Source organism: Heloderma suspectum, chromosome 5, assembly GCF_057233095.1.
Source record: "Heloderma suspectum isolate Gila_16-S chromosome 5, 16-S_ref, whole genome shotgun sequence".
Taxonomy (NCBI): Eukaryota; Metazoa; Chordata; class Lepidosauria; order Squamata; family Helodermatidae; genus Heloderma; species Heloderma suspectum.
Window position 1 is genome coordinate 234,659,270 of NC_139462.1, and position 25,603 is coordinate 234,684,872.

Below are 25,603 nucleotides of genomic sequence, written 5' to 3' on the forward strand. Positions count from 1 at the left end.
CAGCAGAGATATTTATCCCAGACAATCATAAATGAGCTCCCATTTCACCTGTAAGCATGTGGGTAAAAGGCGGGGGGGTGGGGGGACACACCGCCCTTCTGCCATGTTTTTAAAAGCATCCTGATTGAGTGAACTGATTAATATCACCCTGTGGCGGTGTTTAAGAGGTGGTGCTAAATCAACCCACCCCAAATACAGAGATGTCCTGCAGTGTGCATGTCGCAAGGAGGCGGCAGCAGCTCGGAAAAGGACAGCCCCTACACTTAGCAGGGTCCGTGCAAGGTTTCCTCCAATCGCCAGGGTCTCCTCCATCCTAGCAGGGGTCTCCAGGGGGGCTGACAGAACTCCCAGCATGCATTCCTTCTCCTGTGGTGCAGCAATCCCACCTTCCAGCACCGTCCCTTCCCACCCATTGCTCACTCACTGACTCACCCCCCAGCCCTGCCCGCAACACCACCTGGAAACTGTGCAAGACAGCCACGTTGATCTCCACTGCCGCCCTGTCCTTCCAGAGGGACGAGGTAGTCTGAGTGTCCAGCCCCATGCGCTCGGCCACCTCCTGCAAGACACACTGTTGGTGCTGCTGCTGGGGGAGCTGCAGAACCCCTATTCTGACTGCACAGGAAGTCACGGGGATGGAGGCTACTGGAACAGACCCAGAGGCACCACTTTCCCACGCAGAAGGCCCAGGTCCCCACCCTGCTGTGGGCTTTTCGGGGGAGGAGGGGGGCTGGGAGGCTGCACTGATATCAGCCAGGCACAACGCTTTCCCCATTGGTGAGAACTGCTTTTAGGGAAGACTTTCTGCAGATGGACAATGGCTCGTTCTCCCTTATTATTATTATTATTAAATTTATTAATCGCCCATCTGGCTGGTCACCCAGCCACTCTGGGCGATGTACAACATACAATAAAACAGTTTAAAACAATAAAATTCTACAGTAAAAACATTTTCTAAAATACCCTAACCCACTCCAAATGCCTGCCTGAACAACCACGTTTTTAATGCACGACGGAAGCTCATTAAAGAGGGGGCATGGCGGAGTTCCCTAGGGAGGGAGTTCCACAGAATGGGGGCCACCACAGAAAAGGCCCTCTCCCTCGTCCCCACCAGTCTAGCTGTCCTGGCTGATGGGACAGAGAGAAGGCCATCCAAGGCTGATCTTGTTAAGCGGCCTGTCTGGTGCTGCTGGAGGCGCTCCTTAAGATAGGCTGGGCCGGAACCATACAGGGTTTTAAAGGTCAAAACCAACACCTTGAATTTGGCCCGGAAAACAACTGGTAACCAGTGCAACTCCTTATTGCTACTTCAAGAAGGAACTCAGCAATGGAAAAAGGTTCAGGGGCTAAGCTCTGGGAGCTTCTGACATGAAATAGTTCATGCACCCTTTAGAGACAAGAGGGCTTTCCTCATTTGCACCTGTTAATTCATTTAGTCAGATGCACATTCTCTATTATACATTACTTAAGACTGAGTGGTTTGGGGACCGGGCCAAGGACCCCACAGAAGTCCCAGGTGGGCAGCATGTTGGACTGTCAGGAGGAGGGCAGGAGCTATGGAAGCCCTGAGAAGTGGGAGCAGCGTGGCATCCCTTGGCATCAGTGCCACTATAGCGGAGAGGGGTCCATTTCACAGATCTCTCTACCTGCAACAAATTGTAGCGCTGGGTGTCACAGAAGTTCCTCATGCCGATCTCACAGCCTACATACCAGCCACTGAAGGGGGCCGCTGGGAACTCCAGCCCCCCAATTTCCAGCAGCATGTTAGCAACAGCAGGTAGTGCATACCAGCGTAGGTTCAACTCCTCAAAACATTTCAGCCTGTAGCAGCAATGGGAATGTAACGTGTGAACGAGCCTGCAAGGAGAGAGCAGGTGGAGCCCAGAGCCCTCCCCGTAACTTAGTGGCTGAGCATCTGCTTTGCATGCCATAGTCCCTGGTTCAGTCCCTGGAAGCACTTCAGCTTCAGAGATCCCAAGCTGCTGCAACAGACTGTAGGGAGCTACTGCCAGTCAGCCAAAAGGAGCCACCAGGCTGATTTCACAGAAGGCCGCTTCATATCATACTTCCTCCCATGACTACCAAGAGTCCTGATTTCCTCCCTGCTCTAAAACCCACTTTCCACAGACCCGACTTCTAGAATAGGTTGCCTGTGGGTCACACCTATCCCATTAAGCCTGCTCCAATTCCCAGTCCCTGCCTCATGCCTCTCCTGTTAATTCTCCCTCCACCCACAATTGTCACAAACAACAGGCAGGGATGCTGATCACACCTCCTTCCTAGGAGCATCTGGATGGCCTCTGCTGGGTCCAGAAAGACCATTTGCATGCCCCTGCACCATTCTCTACTGCTCACAGGGCCTGCCAGCTGCGTCATCTCAGCTATGGTGTTTCCTGCTGCCTTGTGGAAGGAACCAGGCAGGAGGAGACAGCATGCAAGGCGACTACTGTGCCTGGCAAGATCAGGGATGGCCCCGAGGGGAGCAGGTCAGGAGTTGCATCCAGTCCCACCCCTGCACCCCAGCTTCACCCAGCACTGTACACTCACGTGGGGTGGCTGATGGGCACCTCCAGGATCAGTTCTGGGAGCAGGGGGAAAACTTCTGGGTCCTCATCAGGGGCCTGCAGCAGCAGGGGGAGCACATCAAAGCGCCCATAAGGGGGTTGCCAGCCATACTGAATGCAGAGCTGGTGGGGGAAAAACAGATTAGTGTGGGGGGAGACCCCAACTAGGGGGGGGAAATTGGGCAGGAGATCCCCTTGCAGTTAGGACATCCCTGAGCGACCCTTAATCTGCACAGACAGCCATCCACAGGGGGCTTAGCTTGCTCTTGCAGAGTTACCTGTGAAGAACCCAGAAAGGCCCCCACATTTATTGTGGCAAGACCCTTCATGGGCAGTACAGCCTAAGACAAGAAGGCCTTCCAGAGGGAGTGGTGCAGTCTAAAGGTGGCCTGTGGATTCCCCCAAAGGGCCCGCAGAGTGCTGTCCTGTTTCAGAAGTCAGCAAGGCATTATGTGCACATTTTGCCATGCTCCGCTGCTTGGAGGTGGCTTAACAGTTCTCTTTATGGCAGGAGGGAGGGAGGCCAGCCTGGGGTAGGGGAAGGTCCTTCAGTTTCCACTCCCTCTCCCTCGCTGCTCACTCATGCTATGAGTGAAGACAGCTGGGGTTGGGAGCCAACCTTGGGATGGAGGTTCAAAAAAAAAAAGAACATCAGCACATTACCAACAAGGTCATGCCAGGTGGAAAGGACACAGGGGCGTGCTTGTGAATACACAAAGAACAAATAAACAACGAATCACAGCAACAGGCACAAAGCTTCAAGGCTCCAGTGGGTGGGTGAGCCCCAAGTGCCGGCCAGGGGCGGGGGCTGTTGGGGTGCACATTTTCCTTATGGGCAGGCTGCTTCTCACTTCTGTGATCTCCACGTTGGCTGGGTCTCCCAGGATGGTGCCATCTGGCTGCTTGTAACCAGCATAGCGGATCAACTGCTGGTTCCAGATGCGGAAGTCGCCACGGCCTGCAATCCGCTTTGGGAAAATGGTGATGGCTGACCTGGCAGAAGAAAACAAACAGGAGCGTGGGCCTGAGAAATGCAGGATGGGCCATCATGGCTACTCCACCAACATGGCAGTGCAGCAGCCCTCAGAGACCCTCATGCTCAGGTCATCCCAGCTGCATGCAGTAAAGCTAAAGGAGTGCCGGGAGGAAGGGCACGGCAGTACTCACCGGAGGTTGCCACGGTTGGTTGCATAATTGATGTGGGTGCACACAGACGTGAACATTTCCTGGGCACTTGCGCAGTCTCGAGCATCAAACACCTAAAAGGGGATGGGGAAGACCACGAGGTCAAGGCCCAAGTGCCTGGCACAGTGGGGCAGCCAAGGCACGCTGCTGGGAGGGATCCCTTCCTGCTGGATCCCTCTGTTGCCTCCTTCTCCCAGCTCCATCACTGTGCTTTCTGCTACACTGCTCCTTATGCCCCAAACACCCTCCCCTTCCCCACCGCTAAAGCCTTGTCCCTCATGACGAGGAAGGTGGTTGCTAGATCCCTGCACCTTATTTGTGTGAAACTTCCACAAGGAGTCCCATCCAACCCAAAGCTTTCTGACTAATTTTTCTCTGCTCGCAGACTGGGCTGGACTCATTGCCATCTTGCAGAGGACACTCCGCTGGACATGCAGGGGAGAGATCTGGCATGGCCCAACGCACAGCAAGCACCAGCTCCTTATTCTTTTTAATGTATTTCTTTCAAGTACTTTCATAGGGCAGCATGCTTGGTAGTGCCCTGCACACACAGAAAGCTTTGGGCCAGACTGGACTCAGTGCCATCTTGCAGAAGACACTCGGCTGGGTGCGTAGGTGCATGATCTGAAGTGGCCCAAAGCTTAATTTAGGAAGCAGAGGACCTGTTCTTTATTTGTCATTGTTATCTGAGGTCATCATGCATCAATGTGTTTTGCATATAAATGAGTGTTTTGACTGGAGAGAATTCTTGTTTATCTTCATGGGGAGAGTCTCCCAGTCACAGAGTTATAGGGTATAAGGTAGCCCTAAGCTAATTTTGAGGTGCAAGGACACTTAAACAAAAACAAGTCCTGCCAGACAAATCTAATCTCATTTTTTGATCAAGTCACCTCCCTTGTAGACCATGGGAATGCTGTAGACATCATATACCTCAACTTCAGCAAAGCTTTCGACAAAGTGCCCCATGATCTCCTGATGAGCAAACTAGCTCAAAGTGGGCTAGATGAAACAACGATCCAGTGGATCCACAGTTGGCTACAGAATCGGACTCAAAGAGTGCTTATCAATGGGACCTTCTCAAACTGGGGAGAGGTAACGAGTGGGGTACCGCGGGGCTCAGTCCTGGGCCCAGTGCTCTTCAACATTTGTATTAATGACTTGGAGAAGGAGGTGCAGGGAATGCTGATCAAATTGGCAGATGACACAAAATTGGGTGGGATACCTAATACCCTGGAAGACAGAAACAAAATTCAAAGTGATCTGGATAGACTGGAGCGCTGGGCAGAAAACAACAGAATGACATTGAATAGGGATCAATGCCAAGTTCTGCACCTAGGAAAAAGAAACCAAATGCACAGTTACAAGATGGGGGATACATGGCTCAACCACACTACACGCAAGAAAGATCTTGGAATTGTTGTCGATCACAAGCTGAATATGAGCCAACAAGGTGATGTGGCTGCAAAAAAGGCAAATGCTATTTTGGGCTGCATTCATAGAAGCATAGCTTCCAAATCCCGGGAAGTACTAGTTCCCCTCTACTCAGCACTGGTTAGGCCTCATCTGGAGTACTGTGTCTAGTTCTGGGCACCACACTTTAAGAAGGATGCAGACAAACTGGGGGGGGTCAGAGGAGGGCAACAAAGATGATCAGGGGACTGGAAACAAAGCCCTATGAAGAGAGACGGAAAGAACTGGGCATGTTTAGCCTTGAGAAGAGAAGACTGAGGGGAGATAGGATAGCACTCTTCAAGTACCTGAAAGGTTGTCACAGAGAAGAAGGCCAGGATCTCTTCTTGTTCATCCCAGAGTGCAGGACACGGAATAATGGGCTCAAGTGACAGGAAGCCAGATTCCGGCTGAACATCAGGAAAAAATTCCTGACTGTTAGAGCAATACGACAATGGAACCAATTTCCTAGGGAGGTGGTGGGCTCTCCCACACTGGAGGCATTCAAGATGAGGCTGGACAGCCATCTGTCAGGGATGCTCTGACTTGGATTCCTGCATTGAGCAGGGGGTTGGACTCGATGGCCTTGTAGGCCACTTCCACCCCTATTATTCTATGAGTCTATGAAACATATGAATTCATAGAATCATAGAATAGTAGGGTTGGAAGGGGCCTACAAGGCCAACGAGTCCAACCCCCTGCTCAATGCTGGAATCCAAGTCAGAGCATCACCTCCTGATGAAGTTCTTCATGCTGTGGCCAAACACATTCTTCCCATCCTTTGTGAGGTGCAACCCATCCCTTGCCAACAGCCCATCTTCAATGGAAGATTCTATGATTCTAGGTCCTTATTCGGTTTACTGATTGAGCTCTTTTTAGAAGTTTCACACAAATAAGGAACGGGGAACTGCCTACTAACTCCAGCTTGTTCAGCATTGTTCTTTCCTCTCCTCTTTTTAAGTTGCCCCTCAAGACCTAGCAAAGACTGACCGAAGTGCAAGCTCAGTTTGGCTAGACCAACATCTCTTACAGTGATCAGGAATAAGTGATGTTGGTGGGAGGCGGCAGCGTGGATGCTAGGGAAGCAGGGAGACCACGGACTGGAGAAATGGGAAAGCAAAGAAGCACAGCGAGAGGCAGAGGCAGATCGTGGCAAAGAACCCCCAGTGGACATGCCCTGAGCACAAGGCAAGCAGACCTAGCAGAGCTGTGCATCAGGAACCCTTACAATATTGAAGAAGATGCTGCAAGGGCACACCTCTCCAAATGTCAAAACCGTATGGCTGCTTTGAGTGGCAAATGGGGAAATGGAGGTGGGGGTGAAATGGTGGAGGGGGCTGGAAGCCAGGGGAGATGAAGGGCAGAGGTACCAGGGAGACTGGATAGCAATGGGGAACAAACCACTTGCAGGACCTATGGACTGGAGGGGCAGGAAGGGATGAAGAGAGGTATGAAAGGCTGAACAAGTCACACTAGCAATCCATAGTTATGATCTGGGGGCTCTCAGATCCGTAGGACAGTGCAGAGGACACGGAGCCCTGCCTCAACTCCAATTATGCACCTGTAGCTTGTTCCACTGGATTCGGCCCAGGCAGCGTGCCGCATTACGCCAGGCATGCTTGGCTCCAAAGATCAGTTCAGCCTCCAGCAGCTGGTAGGTCCCGGTCTCTGCAATCTGCCGCTCCACTTCCTGCAGACGTTGCACATGGGCCTGAGAGTCCAAGCTGAGGAGAAATGGCTTGGTCAGATGCGACAGATAAACATGTGGACAGGGAGATCAGTGGGCATGGTTAATCAGGCTTCCATGTGCTCACCATGTGCTCCTGAGAGCTCCAACTGAACTGAGGGGGTGTGGCCTGAGGACTCCCAGAAGCTGTGTGGGCAGGAAGTTTCAGTCAGTTTCCTGTTTCCTAGCTGAGCTGAGCAGAGGAAGCTGCTCCAGCTGGTCTAGGGGCTATGCAAGGAAGCAAGCTCTCAGAGAGTGAGCGATCAGAGCGAGCAAACATGGCGAGCAAACAGGAGTTGGCCAGGGGAGGTCAAGGGGGAGGCCCCTAATATTTTTTAACATTTTTTTCTTTTTTTTAATTTCTTTTTCTTGTAACACACACTTCCATCCCAGTGGGCCTGTGTTATTAACCTCCAGTGAACAGAGGACTAAGCACAGGCTATCCCACTACAATCAGAAAGCTAGAAACATAAAGGGAATAGAGACTATGGAAGGAAAAGACTCTCCAGTGGTGGTGACCTGCAAGGTGTGTGCAATGTTTGTTTTCTTGCCTGAGAACATGGCCTACACCTGCAACAAGTGCAACTTGATCACGCTGCTCAAAGAAAAAGTAAGAGGACTGGAGCGGCGAGTGTCAACCCTCCAGGGAATAAGAGAACACGAAGAGTTCTTGGACAGAACAGTGGAACTGCAGCAGCTAAGTGAAGAACAGAAGCTAGAAGAGGCAGAAGAGGAAAATGCGGAGATGAGGAAAAATGAAGTAGGGGATGCTCCTTGGAAAAGGGTGACAGTTAGGAGAAGAAGAACTAGACGCCACTCTACACCAGTGGAAGCAGTGGAGCTGTGGAACTGTTTCCATGGACCTAAGGATGAGACTGGAGGACAGCCTGCAGAGGAAGAACTACAAGAGAACCTGCATGAGACTGAGCAAGAGGCTGAAGGTCAGCCAAGGAGAAGCGATAAAACCAAGGCCTACAACAACAAGAGGAGGAGGAGGAGTGACAGACTCCTTGCTGCGTGGGATCGAAACCCAAGTATGTTGCGAAGACCCATGGACCTGCCAGGTATGCTGTCTCCCAGGAGGACAGATTAGAGACGTGATTGAAGGGTTGCCTGCACTCATAAAGCCCACTGACAGGTATCCCTTTCTGCTCATCCATGTGGGAACAAATGATACCGCCAAGCGCAGCTACGAAGAAATCACTTCAGACTTTGAAACTCTGGGAAGGAAACTCAAGAACTTTGGGAGCCAGATAGTTTTCTCATCCATCCTTCCAGTAGTTAGAAGAGGGATAGAAAGGGAACGAAAAATATTCCGGGTGAATGACTGGCTGCGAAGGCGGTGCCGACGCGAGAGATTTGGATTCTGGGACCACGGGCTATACTTCCTGGAAGATGGGCTGTTGGCTAGGGACGGGTTGCACCCCACAAAGGATGGGAAGAATGTGTTTGGCCACAGCATGAAGAACTTCATCAGAAGGGCTTTAAACTGAATCCGACAGGGGAGGGAGATGTAAAGTTGGGGGTAACAATGGATGAAGGCTCATGCACCACGACGGAGAGAACAACTCTAATAGTACCCAATAATAGTCTTCAGACACATGTAGGAAGAAAGCCAGACTATAAAGTACATGGTCTTTGATGTCTATACACTAACACCCAGAGTTTGGGAAACAAACAGAACGAATTTGAACTCTTAATGCAGGAGGGAAATTATTACTTGACAAGTGTAACTGAAACTTGGTGGGATGACTCCCATGACTGGAATACAGCAACTGAAGGATATAACTTGTTCAAAAAGAAGGAGGATGAACTTGGTAGCCCCATCGAGAGCATCTGGGCTAAAATAAATGGAGCAAAGAATAAAAGGAACATGGTGGTCAGAGTCTACTACCGACTCCAGCCACACAATCAAGGAGAAGACAAGGATGAAACTTTTGAAAAGCAAATAGCCAGTGTTTCAAGGAAGCATGATGTACTAGTAATGCGGGACTTCAATTTCCCCAATGTTTGTCGGGAGAAAAATTCTGCAAAACATGGCCCTTCCAAGAGATTCCTGACTTGTGTTGCTGATAATTTCCCCCTACAGAAGGTAGAGGAAGGAACTAGAGGATCGGCTATCCTTGACTTGATCCTAACCAACAGAGATGACTTAGTGGATAAAGTAGCAGTTATGGGAACTCTGGGGGAAAGCGACCATGTTGTACTTCAGTTCTTGGTTCTAAAGGAAGCAAAAGCCAAGTGTAGCCAAAAGCGTACCCTGGATTTTAGGAAAGCTGATTTTAATAAACTCAGAACAATGATCAGTAAGGTCCCATGGCAAGCAACTCTAATGAGAAAAGGAGTCCAAGACGGATAGGAGTTTTTTAAAAAGGAAATTCTCAAGGCACCATTACAAACAATTCCAACAAGAAGAAAAGGTAGAAGACAACAGAAGAAGCCAATGTAAATTCACAAAAAGCTTAGAGATGACCCGAAAACAAAAAAGGACACATATAGGAAGTGGAAGGAAGGCCAAGTAACAAAGGAAGAGTACAGGTAGGTAGCACAGAATTGCAGGGATGGTGTCAGGAAGGCTAAAGTTGAGAACAAGCTGAGGTTAGCAAGGGAGGCTAAAAGCAACAAAAAGGCTTTATTCAGCTACGTGCATAGTAAAAGAAAGAGGAAAGAAATGGTGGTTCAGCTATTAAATAAGGATGGCAAAACGATAACAGATGACAAGGAAAAGGCAGAAGTGTTCAGTTCCTACTTTGGCTCAATCTTCTCCCGAAAGAGGGTCTATGACCCCACTGGCAAAGGCGAAGTACAGCTAAAGGGGCAGGATTGCAGCTTGAGATCGATAAGCATATGGTCAAGGAACACCTAATTACTTGGAATGAGTTCAAATCTCCAGGGCCAGATGAACTGCATTCTAGAGTAATAAAGGAACTGGCAGAAGAACTTTCAGAACCAGTCTATTCTCTTTGTGAAATCATGGAGGACGGGTGAAGTGCCAGATGACTGGAGGAGGGCTAATGTTGGCACTATCTTCAAAAAGGGCAAAAAGGAGGAACCTGGGAACTGCAGACCAGTCAGTCTGACATCAATCCCTGGGAAAATCCTGGAGCAGATGATAAAGCAATCCATCTGGAAGCACCTTGAAAACAATGCAGTGATTCCTCAAAGCAAACATGGATTTGTCAAGAACAAGTCCTGCCAGATGAATCTGATCTCATTTTTGGACCAGGTAACCACCTTTGTGGACTGTGGGAATGCTGTGGACATAATATACCTCGACTTCAGCAAAAGCTTTCGACAAAGTGCCCCATGATCTCCTGATGAGCAAACTAGCTCAAAGTCAGCTAGATGAAGCAATGATCCGGTGGATCCACAGCTGGCTACAGAATTGGACTCAATGAGTGATTATCAATGGGATCTTCTCAAACTGGAGAGAGGTAATGAGCGGGATACCGCAGGGCTCAGTCCTGGGCCCAGTGCTTTTCAACATTGTTATTAATGACTTGGAGGAGAAGGTGCAGGGAATGCTGATCAGATTTGCAGATTACACAAAATTGGGTGGGATAGTTAATACTTTGGAAGACAGAAACAAAATTCAAGGTGATCGGTTGGAGCGCTGGGCAGAAAACAACAGAATGTCACTGAATAGGGATCAATGCCAAGTTCTGCACCTAGGAAAAAGAAACCAAATGCACACTTACAAGATGGGGGATACTTGGCTCAACAATACTACAAGCGAGAAGGTTCTTGGAAAGATCTTAATGTCCCTGATAGCCATGATAGAGATGGGAGTACCAGACCACCTTACCTGTCTCCTGAGAAACCTGTACCAGGGTCAAGAAGCAACAGTAAGAATCGGACATGGAACAACCGACTGGTTCAAAATTGGGAAAGGAGTACGACAAGGCTGCATATTGTCGCCCTGCTTATTTAACTTATATGCAGAGTACATCATGAGAAACGCCGGGTTGGATGAATCACAGGTTGGAATTAAGATTGCTGGGACAATTATCAACCTCAGATACACAGATGATACCACCTTAATGGCAGAAAGCGAAGAGGATCTAAAGAGCCTCTTGTTTAGGGTGAAAGAGGAGAGTGCAAAAGCTGGTTTGAAACTCAACATTAAAAAAACTCAGATCATGGCATCTGGCCCCATCACTTCCTGGCATATAGAAGGGGAAGAAATGGAAGCAGTGACAGATTTTCCTTTAGGATTGACAGTCAATCCTAAAGGAAGTCAACCCTGACTGCTCTTTGGAAGGACAGATGCTGAAGCTCAAATATTTTGGCCACCTAATGCGAAGAAAACTCACTGGAAAAGACCCTGATGCTGGGAAAGACTGATGGCAAAAGGAGAAGGGGACAGCGGAGGATGAGATGGCTAGATAGCATCACGGATGCAATGAATATGAACTTGAGCACGCTCCAGGAGAGAGCAGAGGACAGGAAGGCCTGGCGTGCTATGGTCCATGGGGTCACGAAGAGTCGGACACGACTTAACGACTGAACAAGAACGGAGTACTGTGTCCAGTTCTGGGCACCACACTTTAAGAAGGATGCAGACAAGCTGGAGGGGGTTCAGAGGAGGGCAATGAAGATGATCAGGGGACTGCAAACAAAGCCCTATGAAGAGAGACTGAAAGAACTGGGCATGTTTAGCCTTGGGAAGAGAAGACTGAGGGGAGATATGATAGCGCTCTTCAAGTCCTTGAAAGGTTGTCACAGAGAGGAAGGCCAGCATCTCTTCTCAATCATCCCAGAATAATGGGCTCAAGTTACAGGAAGCCAGATTCCGGCTGAACATCAGGAAAAACTTCCTGACTGTTAGAGCAGGATGACAATGGAACCTATTCCCTAGAGAGGTGGTGGGCTCTCCCACACTGGAGGCATTCAAGAGGAGGATGGACAGCCATCTGTCAGGGATGCTTTGACTTAGATTCCTGCATTGAACAGTGGATTGGACTCGATGGTGTTATAGGCTCCTTCCAATCCTACTATTCTATGATTCTATGATTCAAAAAGGCTTTTGACAAAGTCCTTCACCAAAGACTCCTGAGCAAACTTAGCAATCATGGAATAAGAGGAGAGGTCCTCTTATGGATCAGTAACTGGCTAAAGAACAGAAAGCAGAGAGTAGGAATAAATGGTAATTTCTCCCAATGGAGGGATGTAAACAGTGGGGTCCCTCAGGGATCCGTATTGGGACCAATGCTTTTCAACTTATTCATAAATGATCTGGAATTAGGAGTGAGCAGTGAAGAAGCCAAGTTTGCCAATGACACCAAATTATTTTGTTATTTAAACAAAAAGAGATTGTGAGGAGCTCCAAAAGGATCTCTCCATACTGGGAGAATGGGCATTCAAATGGCACATGCGGTTCAATGTAAGCAACTGTAAAACATTAAAAAATGTTTTAACTCTTTTAACCTGCTGTTTTATTCTTTTACCATGTTGTTCACTGCTCCGAAATCTTCTGATGTGGAGCGGTATATAAACATTGTAAGTAAGTAAGTAAATAAATGTGATGCAGGTTGGGGCAAAAAAACTCCCAGCTTCGTATATAAGCTAATGGGATGTGAGCTAGCAGTGGCTGACCAAGAAAGAGATCTTGGGGTTGTGGAGGACAGTTTGATGAACCCGGTGACACAACGTGTGGCTGCTGTGAAAAAGGCAAATTCCATGTTAGGCAAGTTTAGGAAAGAAATCGAAAATAAAACTGTCAAGATCATACTCCCCTTATACAAAACTATGGTGCAACCACACCTGGAATATGGCGTACAATTCTGGTCACCACACCTAAAAAACAGTTGGAAAAAGTTAGAAAAGGGCAACTAAATTGATCCAAGGGCTGGAGCAACTCCCCTACAAGAAGAAGTCACAGCAGCTGGGACTGTTCAGCTCTGAAGAAAGGTAAGGGGAGATATGATAGAAGTGTACAAAATTATGCATGGTGTGGAGAAAGTGGGTAGGGAAACATTTTTCTCCCTCTCTCATAATACCAGAAACCAAATGGGGTCATCCCATGAAGCTGAGTGGTGGGAAATTCAGGACAGATAAAAGGAAGTACTTCTTCACACAGTGCATAGTTAAACTATGGAATTTACTACTACAAGATGTAGTGATGGCCCCCAATTTGGATGGCTTCAAAAGGGACTTGGACAAATTCATGGAGGAGAAGGCTATCAATGGCTACTAGTCCTGATGGCTACATGCTACCTCCAGTATCAGAGGCAATATGCCTATGTACACCCATTGCTGAGGAAAATGAGTGGGAGGGTGTTACACTCATGTCCTGCTTGTGGATTTCCCATGGGCAGCTGGTTGGCCACTGTGTGGACAGAATGCTAGACTAGATGGATTTTGGTCTGATCCAGCATGGCACCTGTTATATTCTTAACATCCTGCCCAGAACGTCCACATGCAGGAGGTCTCCAAGGAGCCCATCCAACACCTTTGGCTGGATAGCCACATGAAATGTACAAGGATTTGCCTTAGAGGGCTTCCCAGATATACTGCACAGGGCTTTTCCTAGAACTCAGATGCATGGAGCTGTGGGTGTGCGTTGAGGAAGAGGGTGAGTTGTTTGTTTGAATATGGATACAGATACCCTTCCCACCAAGCAAAACGCTGATTCCGCTTTGGAAAGGGCAATGTCTAAGATGGTAGTAGCCAATTCATCCTTCCTTCTCAGCCTGCAGGCCAAGAGATTTTTCAAAGAGATGTGGGGTATCTCTAGCAAAACTGAACCAACAAAAGCTGTCCTGGACCTCTAACCCCGCTGGGAGGGGGCAGGGCATTAACTGGGGACATCCATATGACATGAAGATTAAAAAGTGCAAAATGGTACCCCAGAATCCTAACTGGGCAAACAAGAATCTTGCAGAATCCACTGCAGAGGGCTAGGAAGTAAAAGGACTCATCTAAGACTTGGACCGTGTCTCCACTACAACGGAAGGAGAAGCAAATGGAGGAGTATTGGATTTTTTTTTAAGGAATCAGGTTTGCTGCACTTTGGTCCATGCGGGGCTCCACGAGCAAGTGCTCCACACCAGTAAAACTTGCTTCACAGAACATACTTCCTGGTGGGGTTGGGGGTTGGAGTGACCATCATCTGACTGGCAGGGTCTGCTCACTCAATAAGAGAGGCTCCCCTCCCGCTCTCCCCCCTTTCTCCTTTCCCCTGAAACTCCAGACACACCTGCATTTCAGGAACAAGCCTCACTGAGCACAATGGGAGTTACTTCTGAGTAGACACACATATGCTTGTGCTTGGAAAGGGGGGCGGACACAGGGATGAGAAACCAGCTGCCTTTCTAACCACAGGACCTCTATAACGAAGGTGTGAAGTAGCTGCTTCCTAAGGCAATAAACCCAGCCAGCGCTTTCCAAGCTTCAGGGAATCCGTGCTTTAAAATCTGTATTTCAATTCAGGGAGATCACTGTAAATTCTGATGTGCGCAAGCCTCATTGAGCACAATGGGATTTACTTCTAAAGAGCTTCTTGTTGAGGGTGAAAGAGGAGAGTGCAAAAGCTGGTTTGAAACTCAACATTAACAAAACGAAGACCATGGCATCTGGCCCCATCACTTCCTGCCATATAGAAGGGGAAGAAATGGAAGCAGGGACAGATTTTATTTTCTTGGGCTCCAAGATCACCGCAGATGGTGACTGTAGCCATGAAATTAAAAGACACTTGCTCCTTGGGAGGAAAGCTATGGCAAACCTAGACAGCATAGTAAGAAGCAGAGACATCACCTTGCCAACAAAGGTCCGTCTAATCAAAGCTATGGTTTTCTCAGTAGTAACGTATGGCTGTGAGAGCTGGACTATTAGGAAGGCTGAGCGCCAAAGAATCGATGCTTTCGAACTGTGGTGCTGGAGAAGACTCTTACGAGTCCCCTGGACTGCAAGGAGGTCAAATCAGTCAATCCTAAAGGAAATCAACCCTGAGTGCTCATTGGAAGAACAGATACTGAAGCTGAAGCTGAAATATTTTGGCCACCTAATGCGAAGAGAAAACTCCCTGGAAAAGACTCTGATGCTGGGAAAGACTGAAGACAAAAGGAGAAGGGGACAGCAGAGGATGAGATGGCTAGATAGCATCACCAATGCAATGAATATGAACTTGAGCACACTCTGGGAGAGAGCGGAGGACAGGAAGGCCTGGCGTGCTATTGTCCATGGGGTCACGAAGAGTCGGACACAACTTAACGACTGAACAACAACAGACACTAATTGGTTTGTGCTGGGAAACACAGGGGAGAGGAAACACCCCTTAACCAGGGTCAAGGCACACCCCTGGGCAGGGCTAGCATACCCAAGGTCAACGCGGCAGTTGGGGCACACAACAGCTACACTGCGAAGAACCCAACTCAAGGAAAAGAAGCGGACTTTAAGCAGTCACAGAAAATCTGGTTTTCCCTGATAAGCTCCGGGGTGGCTGCTGGGTGGCCACAACATCATCTATCCCTAACGACCTCCACACGCAGCCAGCTCAGAGTAAACTGCTGGTGGAGACACCCCGCAGGATTCTAAGTACTAACAAGACCCATGCTGTTACATTACTGTAAACTGCTTTGAGAGGTTGCTTATACCTGAAAAGCAAGATATATTTGAAATGAATAAGCATAGCCCCCAGACTTGTGTCCTTCCTGGGTACCTGATGGGTGAGGCAATATCTACCCCCAGTACTCTCACCCTGCCACTCTCCTAACCAAGTCCACAAGGCACCCTAGACATCACATTCTATCTTCTTGCCCTGTCTAAGGCAGTCTGTATGAGCCCCAAAATTCTGGCATAAATGAAGTATGAACAGAGACGTGCTGGCTAGCTGCAAGCTTACTTGCAGGTCTAAAGCTGCTCATCAATCCACACGCCTACTCTTGAAGGAAGGCAGGGGGCTGTGCCTCTGGATCTGGACCGCAGCTCAGTGGATATGCATCCGCTTTGTATGCAGGAGGAAATTCCAGGTTTGTTCCAGCCATGGCACCTCCAGCTAAAATGACCTTTTTAAGTGGAGCTGAGGAAATGCCTAGGTGAAAACACTGAAGAGCCGCCTTCGAGAGCAGGCAACCCTGGCCAGACGCACAAGCCACCTGACTTCTTTATTAGACCAACTCATGGGGAAAAGGAGGCAGCGGCGGCTATCAGTGGCCACTCATGAAGGCTCTATGCGACCTCTGGGATCAGAGACACTGTGCCTCTCAACACCCCTTGCTGGGAAACAACAGTGGGAAAGGCTGGTGCTTGTGGGCTTCCCGGAGGCCCCTGTGGACTGCAGGAGGCTGGACTAGAGAGGCCTTGGGTCTGATCCAGCTTCAGAGGACTGTTCTGATGTTCACTATTTATCATTTGAAAGCTAGACTGTGTAACAACTGTGGAAGTTTGCTGCTTGCTGTTGCCACTGATGTTTCAAGTGTTGTATGTGTTGGTTGTGTTTTAATGGATAATTGTTGCAGCTGATTAAATGCTGTATGTCTTAATTCTTTTGTAAGTCACCTTGCATCGTCTTCTTCTAATAAAGTTCAGAGAGACCAAGAGGCTGGTCTTCAAACCCTTCACTGAAAGCAATATACATGGACTTAAACCAGGGGGATTTGCTGCCAGATTCATGTGATTTGGGCTGGGGTGGCCATCGCAATACTCCCTGCTGTGAACCGTGCACACAAGTTTCCATTCTGTGGGAGATAAAGTTTTCAGGAGTGCTCGGAATGTTTTTGCAAGGGGAGGAGGGGGCAGAGAAAGATCATTCATGACATCAGAGACTTCTAAGGGGACAGGAAGAAACTGCTCAGAGAGGAAAAGCCCTCTGATAACATGCATTAAGTTACAAACCCTGCAGAGAACAAAAGAGCTTGAGTAAAAACAGATGGGGGGGTCAAGGGTTGCACCCTCCAAAGCATTTGCTCCAGGCCAGAGGCAGCCCTGGCATGAGCTGGGATGAGGTGGCTGCCTCAGCTGGCAGATTTAAGGGTGACCACATGAGAGACAGATCAAGCCATCATGGGACACAGTCCACATGGGGCACTTCTCCTGCACGTTCCCCAATGAAGTGAACAAGAGTTGCAAAAGATGCATTTTATTTAGCTGAGCCTTGCACAGGATTTGACTTCCAGCTATCTATCTTCCTGGTAGATTGCCCCCTTATTAATTAATAAGAGGGGTGCCATTTACACTTTCCATCTCAGGTACCAAAATTGTCCTGGGCTAGCCCTTTTTCCAGTGAGTTCTGGGGAAGACTCATCACTTCAAGACAGATGTTACTTGGGAGTAAGTTTTGGAAAGATGTGGCATGATCCTGCTGGCAAGAGACAGCCCTGGGGAGAAAATTTTTGTGGGCAGGGTGGATACAGTCAGTCACTCATGCTTGGAATTTGAGTTGGTGAGCAAGTAGCATCTCAGCAGCACTCTTTGCCCCATGAGTAATCCAAGAGATAATCACCCTTGGACTCCCCTTGTCCAGGTTAAGGGACTCTTGACTCACATCTCTTTCATCCTGGATAAGCAGTCATGCAAAAGAGCAAGATGGTTATCTAAGAAACATAGAGTTGGGGGGAGATCAGAGTAACCAGACAGTGGCCTGGGAGAGAGGGTGGGCTGAAACAAGGCTGAATTGCTGGTTCCTATGGATGGAGGTGATGACTGCCCTTGAATTCCAAATGGCCCTCTAGTGCTGGTGAATCACTGCGTTCCCACAATTAGCTGGAAGTGGAATTATATGGTGACGTCAATGCGCATCCCCCCGGCCAAGATCCTTCTGCACTGTTTACTCAGAAGTAAGTACGGTTCAGAAAAAGTCTTCCGCAACGTTAAGCAGTAGCTTCTTCCTTGCAGCTTCTGCCCATTTTGTTACTTTCTGTGTAACTGAGGGCCCCCACTGCTGAACAGCCTCTTAACTGCCTCCTGCTCACTCAGTTCCTGTTCCCCACCAGGGCTAATGAGAGAAACTCCGCTGGGTTTTTGAACCACTTGGCATGGGTGCAGCTTTGCTGGAGTTTTGACTGCCTGCCTGATGCTACTGGGGCTGGGACAGCCCTGATATCCTCCTCTGATACTCACCGTTTCATGGAGCTGTAATACAGGTTGACGAAGTCCTGGGCCAAGGGAAGCAGCACTTCCGTGGGTCGTGGGCCCTCAGAAGCTGCACACAGCTGCTTGGGGAACATGACGGAGCCCATGCAGCGCTTCCCACAGCAAGGCACATCCTGCAGGCAGAGAGAGGGGACAGGGAGCTGCAAGCAAACCTCACAGCCTCCTCCTGGCAAAGGCTCATTCCTCCCAAGGCACCTGCTAACTCTCCTTCCCAGTCACACATCTGACGTTCTGACAAGCCCTGCAAATCCGGAGCAGCCAAAGGAGCGCCCAAAGGAGTGCGTGGTGCAAGGCCTCGGCTCCGCTGCCAGTCAGCCAGAGAGATTGGAAGGCACAGCTTGGGTCCCCTGCCCACAAGCACTCGCGTGTCGCCTTGAATCCTGGGCACTGCAAAGCTACAGAGGGTTAGGATCCAACTGCCATGTGGATCCTGGCTTGTAACGGGGCTAGGCAGCGGGAAGGGGCGGCCTCAATCTCCCTCTTGGGGACTCTTAACAGCTGGCACAGGTGAGCAGCCCCAGCTACCCGAGCCAGCCTTCTGTGGATGGAGTGAACAGGAACAAGCCCAGGGATGACAAGCCCCACTGCCCCTGCCCCAGCCCACTCCCTCACCTGTACGGCTTGGGCACTGAGGGTGTCATACAGGATGCTGCCTGTCTGCCAGTTCTTGATCCGAGAGTATTTGGGGTGTTCAATGGGGAGATCAGCTGGGCAACTAGAGAAAAGGTAAGAGGCAGATCAACCCAGACAGCTGGAAACAACGTGTGCCACCCCCCACCCTGCCACCAATTCAGCCCTTCTATGATGCTCCCGAACAGTGGCCTTCCCCCATGTCCCAAAGCAAGTGGCACCCCAGGGCCCACGAAACAAGCAATTCACAGAGTGAGGGGTCAGAGAAGGGCCCCAAGGTTGCCACAAGGGCAGAGGTGGGAGAGGAGGTGGCCGAGAGGGAAGCTGCGAGGTCCAGCTAAGAATCAGAGCCAGAGCACTGGGGAGACAGGAGGCAGGTGAAGTCCTGGCCGATGGAACAGCCAGGCACTTGAGTGACATATGAGAAGGAGAAAAAAGCAGAGAGTGGGAAGTGAAGCTGGTGGTGGTGGCAGCTGGGGAAAGAGAAAGAGCTGGAGAGGCATTCTGGAGCAGCCCTCCCCAATTTGGCGCCCTCCAGATGAGTTGGACTACAACTGCCACCCCCCCGCCACCCCAGCCAGCATGGTCACTGGACATGGCTGGGGTGATGGGAGTTGCAGGCCAACATATCTGAAGGGCAAAAGGTTGCGGAAGGCTGTTCTAGGAGCACCACAGCAATGCCAAGGAGACCCGAGTCTGCATGGAGGCCCTGCTGCCTCCTATTTCCAGGCAGTTGGGCTTGGCTGTGATGACATCCTGGGGGAGTAGAAGCACTCCACATGTGCTCAGAAGTACTGTCTCCTTTTTTATTCCATCAAATGACAGTCTGGAAACACAAACAGGTTGCGCTCCAGTGAACCCTTCCTGCAGGCTAGGAAAGGTGGGAGAGTGAAGGGCCAAAAGGCAGCTGCTGGGGCCCTGCTTTTGCAGGATGGGAAATGCGAGACAAGAGCCTGGGGCTCAGGATTCCTGCCTGGGGTCTGGGAAGGGATAAAGAGGAAGTGGAGGAGCTAGAAAACCACACATTACAGAATGGGAGTGGTGGCTGAGGAGGAAACGGAGTGGCTGGGTGGAGAGCCAACGGACTGGACCTGCACAGGGAGTGGGGCGCTTCCTCACGGCTTCCTAAAGGTCACCAGAGAGTAGGAACGGGGCAGGGGGGCCAGCAGGCTGGATTTAGGCCAAGAGAGCTGCAGCACCACCATTCCCAAGGAGGGAAAGGAAGGGGAGCTGCCAGCTGATGCCCAACCGTGTGTTACAGAAAGTCTTGTTCTCCTTTAAATCCAAAGTCCAATTTTTTGGTAAATTGTAATACAAAGGAAAAACGTCTTCTGAAATTACTCCTTCTGCCCAACAGACTTCATGGGGAAAAGCCTCTTTGCCCCCACCCCCCAGCACAATAAAGTACATGACATCAAGTCAAACAACATAAATGAGAACAAAACAATTAAGTAAAAAGTGAATACTACAATTTAGAAATAGTAAAACCTATAAGAAAGGAAGAGTTTAAAATGGCAAGCTGCAAATGAACATAAATACCTACAGCCCAAGAAGAAAGCTGGCCAAACTCGTAAATCCAGATCTTTTGTGCAAATACATTATTAATAAAGGGTGGGGGTTGACTGTTCAAGCCATTCAAAGGACAAAAAAATTCTGTGCACTTTCAAGACAGTGATATGATGGCAGACAAATGAACTGCAAACCTGACTCCTGTGACAAGGCCCCTCCCTTCCCTGCGGCAACCACCCCACCCCACCAGCTTTGATGGGTAGGGTCTGAATACTGGTGGCACTGCAAGGTCTGAACCACCCTTCCTGCCCCAAAAACTCCAGTCCAAGCTTTCCTGGGTGCTTTGCCACCCCCTTGGAGTTAAAGAAGCACAGCGTTAGAAGTCTCCCTAAGGTAATCTAGTCTAGCCCCTTTCCATAGGCAAGACTGCACATCTGTCCCAGCACAACATGCTCAATCCAGACTACAGTGCATGCTAATGTAGAAAAGTAGACAGTAACTTGACCTATGGGCAAGTGACTATCACTTAGCCCACCCTACCTCACAAGGTTGTTGTGAGGATAAAATGGGATGGTAACTCCTTCCTTGGAATTTTTCTTACTGTCTTTTGTATGACTTGGAGAATACTGAATTCAGCTGTTCAACACCGGAAGTGTGCACTGGAGGAAGAAGATTTTACACCTCCTGAAGCATGGCCTTTGTTCTCAGAGGGTTCATCTTCTCCAACTACTAGGTAAAACTACCCATTTTGGCTTCTTTTGACTCCTTTTTTCCTCCTTGCACAGCCTATAAATTTCTATCTAGCATGGTTCATATGAAGACTGCCTACTTGATCTCTACTGCTGTTTTCCCCCAACCAAGGAAACTGACTGGTTCGCCCAAGATGGAGACAGTTTTGAGTTAAGAGCCAGATGTTATATTTTCAGAAATGGAGGATCGACACTAGTCTGCTACCTTCTTGTTCCCAGGCATCCTACAGGCACTGAAACCTGAAACCATCACATCACCTGCCAGAGCCCAATTTGCATGTTCCCAAACCCTCCTCCTCCATATCACCTTAAGACTGATCATGCAGACATCCTGACTATGACATCTAGTCAGCTTCTCCCCACACCATTCCTCCTCGACCCCCACCTGTTTTTTGTAATATCTTGCCTGATGAAGATATCTGGAGACCTCGAAAGCTGGCACATTTTTTGTGATCTTTGAGCTGGCCTAACAAAGGTATTACACTGTATGGATTTTGGAATCCTTCCTTGGAGGAAGAGCAGATCCAAGCGCAATACCTGAACAGCAAGCTGGTGCACTCCAAGAAGAGCTCATGGAGCAAGCAGCTCCAGAAGGGTCAGGCAAGTGAGCCAAGCCACCAAGGAAGGCCAAAAACAAGCAAGGTTCCCCAGGCCACGCTGATGTGGGAGAAAGTTCCTAGAGAGATCAGGACAGGCTATGGGTAGCAAAGCCCAGCTCAGCAGTCCTTGCAGCCTCTCGCTCTGTTCATCTTGCCCAGTATTCTGACTGGCAGCTGCTCTCCAGGGTCTCAGGCAAAGAGGGGTCTATCTCCATCACCTGTGCCCTGATCCTTCTAACTGAAGATGCCAAGAACTGAGCTTGGGCCCTTATACATGCCAAGTATGCACTACACTAAGGTCCCTCCACCAGATGTATCCAACTCTGAAAGGACCCCAGTGAGGTCTGTGAATCCAACTGTTCCAGGGAATAGTTCCAGGAAAACCGGGCATTTCTGCCATTTTAAAACCTTTTCCCAAGTCTGCCACTGGCTAATTTTGTGACCACAGACAGTCCCTCTGCCATCTAGAGCACATACCAAGGTCAACTCAAGTCACCATCCAGAAACCCCCCGGAAGTAGCTCTGTAGAGCTACTCAGCCGGCCTGTCCCCTGACATTTCTCAAAGAGCAGCCGGTTGCCCAAGCTGCGTGGCAAGCTGCGCTTGAAACCGCAATGTGCAGCAGCAGCAGTCCATGTGGGTGGACTGTGCTGTTCAAAGAGAAGTCCAAATCCTGCTGGAGACTCCTAGACACACACACAGGTACACCTTTCTCTCCTTGTCTGGATTTGGGGGTTCCCATCCCAGTTTGCCAATTCTCTAGGGCTCTGGAATGCAGCTCCATACACACACACATATTGCTCTGACCTGCTCTTATTGGTGGGATCACTTTCCTCTGATGTCGAAGCCCGCTGTCGAGAGCACAGGTTGCGGCCACGCATGTGGGACTGGGAAAGGGCCCCCTGCAAGTTCCCCATGGCTCAGCGCTGCGTGTCCCAGCTGTGTGTGGCTCTGGAGCTGCACAGTGCCAGGAATTCGCCTTTCTTCCTGCCTGCCGAGAAAAGAAATCAGAAGGGGGGGTGAGTGGAATGATGACTTTGCCTGCCCATCCGCCCAGCACACAATCAGGAGATGGAGTCACCATGGGAATCGGTGGCAGGGCCCTGTGGGTGGTGGCAGGAGCAGGGCTGGGTTCCCTCCAAAAGCCAGAGCAGAGTGAGACAGCCTTTTCCATGGGCCGAGGACGGCAGGGAGAGGTGAATCAGATCCTGCCAAAAAACCTAGGGTACCAGAAGAGAAGCAGAATTTCCAGGAATGGCGAAAGGGGAGGGGTCTTTTTGGAGAAGGTAAAGACAAAATGGGAGGGGAGTAGATAGGGGAGAGAATGCGGATTCCCTGCTGTATTCCTTTGATGCTCAGTCCTGGACTTGGGCTCTAGATGGATGTGTCATATCCTCAGGTTATCACTGCGAACATTTTTCATGCCACAGAAAAATTGTTATTTTATTTTGAATCTTGACCTCGCACTTCTGTTTTCCCCCTATCTGACTTCAGAGGGGCCATCCCACAAAAGGCTTCCAAGTTTTTCTGCAAGGAGATTTGGGCAGCATGGGTCATCCTTCTTAACACCAGTTTAGTCTGTGCTGAAATTGCCTCTGCCTCTTCCTCCCAGCCTGGCCTAAGCCCCCTCCTGGGTTGGGAAGGGCCTGATCCTCCCCAGGGTTTCTTACACTGCCATCCCACACTTCCTTTAGAAGCTCACAGGAGCTCCAAACAGCCTCCAATTATTGCACTGGGGATAAGTGTTGTGGGCTTTCAGACCAGTTTGTGGGCCCCTTGGGACCCCTAACAAAGGCATAGGATCCTCTTTCTAAACAGCGGCATACTGACACTGACTACCTCTCATCAAGGCCGGCCTTACCATGAAGCAGGCGCTTTGGGTCCCAGGTTCCACAGGTGGCTCATTCGCCTGCCTCCTGCCTCCATCAGCCAGATGCCTCCCCCCACCCACCCTGTTGTCTATCTGGAAGCACAATACTTCTTATCAGATGCATCTGGGCACTCACTGTGCTGACTCAGTGGTGACAGAAAGACACTCTGTCTGGACTTGTACTGGACAAGGGTCACTCACACACACACCCTGAATATACTTTTATTGCCCTTCAAGTGACACCAGCAGGGTAGTTACAATATTTTACTTATTTATTACATTTCTATACTGCCCAATAGCTGGAGCTCTCTGGGTGGTTCACAATATGGCACTGGAAATCGGCTGAATCTCCTAGTATTAGAAAATTGTGTGTTTTTAAATTAGGAATATAGCAGAGCTTACAAAATTAACCTATTTTGCAAGAGGCCTACTCAGTCTACAAAACAATACATTTACATAAGAATAGTAGTTATTAGTTAATTTCTGGAACTAGAAGTATGACTGTATGGTTTTTTCCTCTCTTTCTGTAAGTAATACGGAAATTCTTAAGAAATACGTAATACAGAAATCTCAAATAAGGCTTTGACCCTGCTTTATATTTTGTGTTTTTAGGGAATGTGTTGTGGTGTATCTTGTTTATGTTTGATTTTATGTTCAAAATAACATACAAAGAAAAAAATGCGGCGAGGGGAGCAGGGGGTCTTCCAGAACGTTTCCTGTGTGCATCGGGAAAGGATCTGATGTGCAAGTGATTGTGAGTGGGAAGCCAGGGGGTTTGAAGCGGCAGTGTTGCATGTGGTGCTTGCAGGATATGGGGAGGGTCTGCATCTTGGAAGCCCCCTCTCCAGGCCCACTAGCCTTGGACTGGCTGCCTGTTTTTCCCAGAGTGTTGGAGACGGGAAACCACACCTCTGCTTTCTGCTGTTGCTTCCTTCCTCAGCCTTGGGAGGAACCACATGAAGTGCTGAAGGCAACACACAGGGAGGGAGGGAAGGGAGCCCCAGGCATTGTGCTGGGAGGGGGGTGCATCACTGGCTGAGATACAAGTGGAACTTTAGGGAGGAGCAGGAAAGCCAAGCCGATTGGAGGTGCCAATGGGGTTGCCACTGGCTCCTCTGCCCCAGCACCACCGCTTCTGCCGGGTGGCCAGGCCTGAGCGGAAGAGGAAAAGGAAGGTGCCCCCTCTGCCCTTCTGGCCGTTTACCGCATCCTGAGCTGTCCCCTTGGGGCAGGCTGTTTTGCCACCTGCTCTGTGCTCCCTTCCACTGGAAACACGGAGCAGGGCCGGTTTTCTCACTGCACACCCCAGCTGTTGCTCTCATGAACTGGCCTTGTGCCAATAACTGGCGCCAGCTCGGCCCATTTGGCTGGTAGAGACCCAACAGAGCCCCGCGTGAGCATGTTTCGAATGCGACAAAAGCCTTGAAATATTTAGGGCAGCTTTCAGCAAGCAGCACTGGACTGGTGCGGAGCTGGCTGCTGAGGTTTCCGCGCACTGTTTTAAAGGGGGAATTCGCTGAATTACGTGAACCCGGCCTCCCCCCTCCCTGTCCAGCATCGCCTGAAAGGGCTGGGGAGGAACCCTAACCTCATCCCCGCCGTACGCGAGCCCCCTCAAGGGCGGGCACTGGCCAGGGCCGGGGGTCTCGGTCCCCTGCCCGCGGGCCTTCCTCGGCGGCACCTCTTTCGGCCTCCCCAGCCGGAGGAGGAGGGAGAAGGCCTGGCCGCCCCGCCCCGCCCCGCCCCGCCGGCTTTTCACGGGACCAGGGCCTGACTGCTCACGACCCTGCAGCAGCGGCTCCGCAGTTCCTCCCGCCGCCGCCTCTTAGTGTCGTGGAGGCACAACCCGCACTGAAGGAGGCGAGATGGCGGCGGCGGCGCTTGGCGCTGGCGGAACCGCCTCTGCCCGCACACCGGCTGCCCCGCGCCGCGCCCCGACGGCGGGCAGGGAGGCCGCCGCGAGGCCCCACCGCAAGCCGCCGGTGCCCGCCAGGGCAGGCCGGCGTCCGGGCCAGGGCGGCTGCGGGCTGCGCGCGGCCCGCCGCGTCTGCGCGGACTCGCCGGTGCTGCTGGGGAGCGGCCCGGCCGGCCTCGCTCCGGGCTGCGAGCGCCCGCCACGGGCTGGGCGCCCGCGGCTCGTGGGGGCCGGCCGGCCACGGCTGAGGGGAGCCCGCAGGCTCCCCCGCCGCCCGCGACGCAGGGCCGCGAGGCCCGGCCGCCCTCCCGCCTTCC

At 50.3% G+C, this 25,603-nt stretch overlaps 1 protein-coding gene across 1 annotated transcript in view; it reads right to left on the bottom strand.

The window, feature by feature from the left end:
• Positions 1 to 25,065, bottom strand: part of NOS3 (nitric oxide synthase 3) — a 71,274-nt gene extending 46,209 nt beyond the window's left edge. The window contains exons 1-10 of the mRNA XM_084859677.1: positions 24,960 to 25,065; positions 22,309 to 22,492; positions 18,628 to 18,730; positions 17,983 to 18,128; positions 6,760 to 6,922; positions 3,732 to 3,823; positions 3,416 to 3,557; positions 2,548 to 2,687; positions 1,647 to 1,821; positions 458 to 559 (exon numbers count right to left, since the gene is read on the bottom strand). Of these exons, the coding sequence (XP_084715803.1) occupies positions 458 to 559; positions 1,647 to 1,821; positions 2,548 to 2,687; positions 3,416 to 3,557; positions 3,732 to 3,823; positions 6,760 to 6,922; positions 17,983 to 18,128; positions 18,628 to 18,730; positions 22,309 to 22,418 (1,173 nt within the window). The 5' untranslated portion in view covers positions 22,419 to 22,492; positions 24,960 to 25,065. The remainder of the gene's footprint in view (positions 1 to 457; positions 560 to 1,646; positions 1,822 to 2,547; positions 2,688 to 3,415; positions 3,558 to 3,731; positions 3,824 to 6,759; positions 6,923 to 17,982; positions 18,129 to 18,627; positions 18,731 to 22,308; positions 22,493 to 24,959) is intronic.
• Positions 25,066 to 25,603: the final 538 nt, after the last annotated feature.